A 7,045-nucleotide genomic window follows, 5' to 3' on the forward strand; every position below is an offset into this window, starting at 1 on the left:
CGCCTTGAGCGACTTGTGCAATTCTTCCGGATCTTTCCATATAGGCGAAGACGCCTCCTTTGTAGCATCATCAACAGTAACACCAGTAGTTGATGCATGCGAGTTTCGTGATGGGAGCAGTAGCCGATCTCCTCTCGAACGAACCGTGCTCATCAAACCTGTTTGCTTATCATTACACGGAGAGGCTCCAAAAGCCGTAGACTTCGTCGGAGGGGTATCAACTTCAGCCAGCAGGGCTTCCATAGACATCAAAGGGGACTGACAATGGAATCATCGCCACTGCACTGCAGTAGACACTATCATGCACCTACCTGTTGCAGGAAGCTATTGTTGTTGTCAACAGTACTCTCAGAATAGCCATAAGCGTCACCATGCCCCTCAGATCGACCACAACGAGGGTAAGACAACAGCCCTCCAAGTAGAGCGTCGGCAGCAGCAGCATCCTCAGCGATGTACGGTACTTCCTCAGCTGCTGTTCCCATCGTAGCACTAGATTGGCCGAAATGGGCAGCTACGGAGGTCGGTACCGATCCCAAGCCGATACCATCATCGCCTCTACTCATCAACTGGGGTCCAAAGATCCCCCCCGACGCTGGGGTTGACGATGATGATGACGAGGTAAAACTGCTACTAGTAAAAGCAGCAGACACTCCATTACCTTCGTTATTGCCAACCACCGGGGACTGAAATTAACATCGTAATTACCACCCCTACTACCCTGCGATCAACTATGACATAAATTACAACATAACCACTCGTTCGAAGGTCTCAAGGAGATCGCTTCCTTACCTCAGTGATATCAGAGAGAAGGTCATCTGCCAAGCATATTGGCGTCTTAGCCAACCCTTGTTGCTGCTGATGATGATAATAACGATTTCCCATCGGTGAAGGTAACGGTACGGTCTCGGGAGTGATAATAGACGGTCTAGTATCCAGAGCCTTTGGTGATAGCGATGACGACGCCTATGCAACCACAGTTCACTACTACCCCTACAAAGGACTATATCACTACCTTCTTCCCAACTCGGCATCGAAGGTACATACCATGACCAGAAACTCTTAGTCCTGGACAGGTGTGGATCAATCGACTCGCCTGAGGGAAGCTATCAGTGAACAGTTCCCCCACAAGGGCAACTTCTTACGTTCCTATATCCTGCAAGCTCCAACATAGGCTGTAGATGTTGACCATATTTCTCATACCACACTCTCTCGATATCAGTCAGTAGTATACCTTCAGGCTGAAAAAGGATCCATACCAATGAGCATCAGCAAGCGGTAACTTATACGTTTCAGAATATTCATCATATTCAACTGTATATAGATTTTACTATAACTGATACTAGTAAATTCAGTGCAGTTTCATCCGTTTCACGTTAAGTGGCGTAATACTCTGTGTGAAAAAAACAATATTCGCGCTGTGCAGTATTCGTGAAATATGTTTTTCACTACTGATTTCATACCACTCCTCTATATTGAATATAATCATTCAAGTTGAATATACTACCATTCTTAATGGAAAAACCAACGTACCTCAGGGACCATCCTAATGACCTCATCTACACTCTCATCGCCTTCTACCGCAACCACAGTCGTATCGATCGGCGCCGGTTTGCTGCTACTTCTACCACCGTCCTAACATAGCCACCATATCACAGCTACCAATGACCATGTGCTAGTACCTTGGCCCGCTCAGCTGCTTCAGAAAGGCTCTGACCAGCCTCATTATACTTCTCTAGAATATTTCTAGCCTCTGTGTCACCAAAAGTAGCCCTAGTAGCAAGTTCTGCAATTTGCTGCTCTTGACACTTCTCCGCTACCAAGTCGAATAACAACCTGTTATGATGAGAAATCATTGCACATATAATCAGCTGTCACGATCACTTATGCAATTGCTGCCGTAGACCGCTCTCGCCCGCGAATGTCTCGTCAGCAGCATGAAGGCCAGCAGCACCCGAGCGGCAATCCGAAGGAAACGGATCACAGTACTTCAGCACATGCGCAAAGGTCGCAACTCTCATCGAACCTCCGCTACCTACATCAGATTTGAACATAACATCATGTATTGCCAGCTTACCGATCAGCAGCAACTCTGGAATTTCCAACAGTAAGAATTTCAGTTTGCGTATTCCAAAGTAGGTCATGTAGAAGTCCAGAGGGCTGAGGCCCGGATAAGCCTTCTTCCACGCCCTCTTAACAGACGATACTGGCATCCCAACAGTCTTGTTCCTGAATACTAACATGAACACATCCATCATGAACAGTGACATACTACCTCTTGCACTGTGCCTGCATCCCCCTCTCAGCCGTCGTCGATAACGACTTTGGTATGCTACCATCGAGGGCATTCACCTCAGTACGACGGAAACTAAATATTCAATGCCAACTCCAACGCCTCCTTTATGATACTACTACTACTACTACTATTACTACTACTACTACTACTACTACTACTACTACTACTACTACTACTACTACCTCATATCAGACATGCCGCTATCACTGTATAAGCTGCTGCTGCTCACACTCGAGTCAGATTCCTCCCCAGTTATACCCGATAGTAAGTCCTGTCGGGCATCCCAAGATCGCCCTTGATCAGTACAGGCCTCCTCAACAACCTACACAACACATCAAGAGAATTATCACGAAGAGTAGTAGGAGGACCTACACTCAATAGGAGCTGTTTGAGGTCGTCTTTAGATATCAGAGTCGGCGTTGTTGCTGATGCTGCTGCTGCTGGACTAAGGCAGTCTAGAGGACGTGGGGTTGCTGTACTCACAGGCTGCTGAGGAACCTGACAACATACCACAAACTCACAAGACAAGACTCTCACACTGCAAGAAAAAACATCCCTGGCCAATAGAAACTCTCCAGAGCTGATGTAAATCATTGAAAGTATTAACATACGGCTTAGTCTACAAACTGCCGACCTAGTGATCTCTGTAGCGTCCTATGTTCATACTTTGAATATTAACATCAGCTCCGAGGCGAACTCTATGCATTCCCTTGCACAGTAACCGAGTCAGTAACTATGACAGCTCACCTTCATCCCATTAGTATCACCGCAGCCACTCACTGTGGCAGTATCATTCACCCCGGCTAGCAGGCCCGACACCAGAGATTCCAATTCCTGATTCTACACAGAGCGGAGAGATATCCATTGAAATCCTCTCTAGTAGCGCTACCGTCGATGAAGCTCCCATTCTAGCTAGTTGTTGTTGCTGTAGACTTATCAGTGTCATCAGTTGCTGTTGAGATTGCAACAACTGCTGTGCGAGTAGGGCCGTAGCTGATGCTTGGTCGGAATAACTTTGATGAGGATCCTAAAACAGTAAGAGAGAAAATACCATATTTCATATTCAAAATCCTTCCTACATTTCTCTGCGTGCGCGGCGTCGGCGATAGGAACTCCTTAGTAGTACCATAGCCCTCCATCACAAGAGGAGCTCCTAAACATGACAATTCAATCAATATTCGATCGCCCCAGAGAACTACTCTCATCAAAGCCTGGAGGAGCAGCATGACTAACAGGGGACTTCTGAATAGCAGAGGAGGATGAGTAGAGGTACTCAGGCTTCATTCGAACCCGCACCTACAAAGACACTAGAGGGCAGAGGCTCGTCCTCTACACAGCAGCGTTACCTCTGGGTGAGTTCCTACAATGTCTAGTTCCTTTATAGAGTGCAGGAACGGCATCAACTTCATCACACCAAAGCGCTCTCTCATTTCCTTGAGTCCGTGCTTACCATGAAAGTATCTGCACAACAGACGACCATCGATATCCCCTAAAATTACCGACACTCACCTATCCCACTCCGCGGCGAATAGAGATAGCGCCAACCCAGCTGGCCGTTGATGAGGCGGGGCTCTTCTAGCATCTATAGCCGAGCTATTCATACTACCACTCGAGCACTGATTTCGAAGGCAAAAGTCCCTACGAGGAAAGCAGCAATTCATCATGTTGTTGGATGAAAACAAGTAGACAATACCTCACAACTGCTACTACTAGCTGCCTGAAGAAGTTGAGCTCCTCAGAGTAGTGTCCATAGTACTTGTCCATAACTATGCGGTCAGCGTGATGGCCAATGACCAGCGGAGGACATGCAGCCGCTCCTGAGGGAAAATGCTGAATGGACAATCGCGAACCGTACGATGCTTACCAGGAGCGTTGACCGAAGGCTCTACGACTAGTTTCTTGTCAAACGGAGTAGTAGTTACAGCATCAACAGTGGCGTGTTTGTCCGTAGAAGACCTTCCTGGTTTATCAATAAACTCGATGCGAGCCTGCATACAAACTTTCAGTGGCGGCGGCGGCTCAAGTGACTTACTTTGATGTCGTCAATGACATCAGAAAGTGTGGAAAATTTGGTATCCGACAAGATTAGCCATTTGCCTGTAGACCTTCGATATTGATGAGGTAATTGCGTCACACGTATACCAGTCATTCCCATAGAGTGAATTATCTGAAAACAACACCAACAAATCGACATCAAAATGCCCCCCACTGGAAATGCCACTACTTGGCATATTTCCTCCTTCACCCTTTCGCTTGGATCTACAAGTCCGAGACAGTTGCTTGTCGTCGTTCCACCAGGCACGAACGCTGGGGCATTCACATTCAGTGCTGCCGTGTTCTCGTTATCACCCTGAGCCAACCATCACGACGGGCTCTCCATGAGCTCCACTTACTCTCTCCTCTACGTTTCGAGCGGAGAGTGGTACGAATTCCGCAGCATTAACATTAAAAGGCGTCTTCATGGGAGAGTTCACACGAGACTCCTCAATGCTAATCCTCGGGACTAGGTTGTGAGAAAAAGCCTTCGAGTCGCTCTTGGTCGGCGACTCAGTACCGTTCGGTTGAGTATTTGTCATCATACCTATACGAAAACAATGTGAGATTGTTGCTGATTCCTCATCATACTGTTGAGACGTTTTGTCAGGGGTTTCTTGTGGATATCGTTCGTATATCAATATCACAAGCTTCGAAGTCAAAGACGTCAAAAACAACAACACCAACAACAAATAACAATACTGTCAACTGAAAAAGCATCGACTCTTTATACCCAAGAGGAAACGCCCGCAAAACCCGTGTGGGAGAATGTGCAACTGCGTGTGTTGGTGATAATATGAAAATTTTGGAGAAATTTGCGGAATTTTTTGTTAGTTTCTGTGCACTTTCACCGAACTTGTGTGTAAACTCTTATAATTGGTCGGAAAACTCCTGAGGGTGAGTATCTGAGCTCAACTAAGGAGCCCAGATATATATCCCACCACTGGTCAGAGCGGATCCTATTCCAATCATATGTTACACGTGATGATGAACCAAATATGTTACGACGAACAGGAGGACTATGAGCAGTGGAATTTCCTGCAGTTGCATGAACAACGCAGTCCGCTGAGCTCCTCGTCCAACTCGCTTCCCAACACCCACCACTGTTGAGCAACTACGCATGATCTGACTTTGGAGAATCAATATTGAGAAACAATATGCTAGAAACCGCGTTTAAAAATTCAACTACGTAATCAATAATTGATTGCGTAGTTGAATTTTTGGACGATTTGCCTTTGTGGTTTCTAGACACGAGAATGTGCACTATCATTACTCTTAGCTGCGAATTGAATCATACTCAATGATGAGATTCCCTCGACAAGATCATCATCACTTGTATATCTGTATCATAGACCATGTCTTAGCATTCCAATCAATAGGGAATACACATAACACGTGTGTGACATATGCTCTCTTGCTGTCTATCGTAGATCACAAAGAGCGTCTTCGCGGTCAACTTTGACACTCATTCGACTTCATCAAAATTCTAATCGGTTCGTTTCCTCGATGTCAACACAGCCGCCTTCCTACTGTTAACCCAACACATGCCAGCCAAAATCAACAAGTATAACAATAGTTGAATCCGATTTACATACTTGTCACTAAAACTCATCAAGAGAGCATTCAGCATTGCCCTCACACAGCACTTTCATGTCCCCAAGCCTCTCCGCTACTGCTGTCAGGAATTTCTGTAGAGTCTCTGTAGTTACTGTCTCTGTCGAAGTCTCAACGATCTGTATCTTCAGAGCCTTCAGAATGTCAACCTTAGCCTGGCTCAAGAACTCCGGCACGCCGCGACATTCCTCGGGGAGCGTATCGAGAGTGCAAGCGGCCGCCTGCAGCATCTTGGGAAGATCTCGGACATCTATCATAGTCGAGTTGGATAGACGCTCGATCATGACGAGACTCCGCTGATCTGCTAGCTCACTCATGGGAAGACTTATAATGAAACTACCAATCTGCAGTTAAGTCAACGCGGCAAGTTCATCACGAGTTTCACACTTATTCATTCATACTTGTCGCGTGAATTGTATCGTCGAGTAATAGTCGAAAAAGATCAAAGTTCCGACAAGCTCCTAATAGAGCCTTCGGACCAACAGGGCGGTTGACTATCAACGGCACATGTTGTTCGCAACTAGAGCCATGCGAGCGCAACTTCGGAACCTAACACGTGGAAAGATAGGAATTCTCGAGCCTCGACCCGGCAAACCCCGACCTGAGACAAATCGTGGTATTCTGGAGTTCTCCCCAAGACTGTGCTTGGGCCTCCATCGAGGATCAAATCGCCTATTCGGTCAACTGGAAGCTCGAATAGCTCAGCAGCGTCTTCACGACGGTATACCTACCAATAACTGCCGATTCGAGAATGTCAATGTATCATGGCAAGAGGAGCTCACCATGAAAGGAGCATCGTCGTACTTTCCGAGATCTTCCAGAATGCCAAAACTGCGTTCAACTGACTCAGGAGGGACATATACGATCGCATATCCTCCCAATGCACCATGGTGTCGTACCTGAACGACATCCAATATAACACCGGTCTCGACTATATAGCCAGAGAGGATTACATAGGGATCAGTGATTGGCAGGATGCATCGTCCACCAACGATACCATGTGCTGCCAACTCTGACTCGATATACACCACATTAGGCTCTTGTGCAATACTCGGATCGGTCTGGAATAGCAGTCGTCATCAACCAGCAACAGCGTCAGTGTGT

General features: G+C 46.6%; 3 protein-coding genes across 3 annotated transcripts in view; all 3 read right to left on the reverse strand.

The window, feature by feature from the left end:
- The window catches only part of Pmar_PMAR003381 (hypothetical protein), a gene marked incomplete at its 3' end in the record, with an annotated part of 5,138 nt that extends 142 nt beyond the window's left edge, over nucleotides 1-4,996 (reverse strand). The window contains exons 1-24 of the mRNA XM_002784082.1: nucleotides 4,919-4,996; nucleotides 4,687-4,874; nucleotides 4,518-4,643; nucleotides 4,326-4,460; nucleotides 4,158-4,281; nucleotides 3,987-4,110; nucleotides 3,803-3,931; nucleotides 3,640-3,754; nucleotides 3,493-3,589; nucleotides 3,373-3,446; nucleotides 3,183-3,320; nucleotides 3,041-3,133; nucleotides 2,666-2,791; nucleotides 2,476-2,615; nucleotides 2,273-2,365; nucleotides 2,075-2,226; nucleotides 1,882-2,032; nucleotides 1,680-1,833; nucleotides 1,531-1,632; nucleotides 1,143-1,238; nucleotides 1,013-1,093; nucleotides 790-855; nucleotides 312-683; nucleotides 145-258 (exon numbers count right to left, since the gene is read on the reverse strand). Coding sequence (XP_002784128.1) covers nucleotides 145-258; nucleotides 312-683; nucleotides 790-855; nucleotides 1,013-1,093; nucleotides 1,143-1,238; nucleotides 1,531-1,632; nucleotides 1,680-1,833; nucleotides 1,882-2,032; nucleotides 2,075-2,226; nucleotides 2,273-2,365; nucleotides 2,476-2,615; nucleotides 2,666-2,791; nucleotides 3,041-3,133; nucleotides 3,183-3,320; nucleotides 3,373-3,446; nucleotides 3,493-3,589; nucleotides 3,640-3,754; nucleotides 3,803-3,931; nucleotides 3,987-4,110; nucleotides 4,158-4,281; nucleotides 4,326-4,460; nucleotides 4,518-4,643; nucleotides 4,687-4,872 — 2,988 coding nt within the window. The 5' untranslated portion in view covers nucleotides 4,873-4,874; nucleotides 4,919-4,996. The remainder of the gene's footprint in view (nucleotides 1-144; nucleotides 259-311; nucleotides 684-789; nucleotides 856-1,012; nucleotides 1,094-1,142; nucleotides 1,239-1,530; nucleotides 1,633-1,679; nucleotides 1,834-1,881; nucleotides 2,033-2,074; nucleotides 2,227-2,272; nucleotides 2,366-2,475; nucleotides 2,616-2,665; nucleotides 2,792-3,040; nucleotides 3,134-3,182; nucleotides 3,321-3,372; nucleotides 3,447-3,492; nucleotides 3,590-3,639; nucleotides 3,755-3,802; nucleotides 3,932-3,986; nucleotides 4,111-4,157; nucleotides 4,282-4,325; nucleotides 4,461-4,517; nucleotides 4,644-4,686; nucleotides 4,875-4,918) is intronic.
- Nucleotides 4,997-5,928: 932 nt separating this feature from the next.
- Nucleotides 5,929-6,258, reverse strand: Pmar_PMAR003382 (hypothetical protein; the record flags this gene model as incomplete). Its single annotated transcript, XM_002784083.1, has 1 exon — nucleotides 5,929-6,258. One exon carries the CDS (start codon nucleotides 6,256-6,258, stop codon nucleotides 5,929-5,931), a length of 330 nt encoding a protein of 109 aa, XP_002784129.1.
- A 203-nt stretch (nucleotides 6,259-6,461) lies between these two features.
- Nucleotides 6,462-7,045, reverse strand: part of Pmar_PMAR003383 (conserved hypothetical protein) — a gene marked incomplete at both ends in the record, with an annotated part of 2,635 nt that continues 2,051 nt past the window's right edge. The window contains 3 exons of the mRNA XM_002784084.1: nucleotides 6,462-6,668; nucleotides 6,724-6,840; nucleotides 6,895-7,002. Of these exons, the coding sequence (XP_002784130.1) occupies nucleotides 6,462-6,668; nucleotides 6,724-6,840; nucleotides 6,895-7,002 (432 nt within the window). The remainder of the gene's footprint in view (nucleotides 6,669-6,723; nucleotides 6,841-6,894; nucleotides 7,003-7,045) is intronic.

Source organism: Perkinsus marinus (assembly GCF_000006405.1).
Source record: "Perkinsus marinus ATCC 50983 genomic scaffold scf_1104296935302, whole genome shotgun sequence".
NCBI lineage: Eukaryota > Perkinsozoa > Perkinsida > Perkinsidae > Perkinsus > Perkinsus marinus.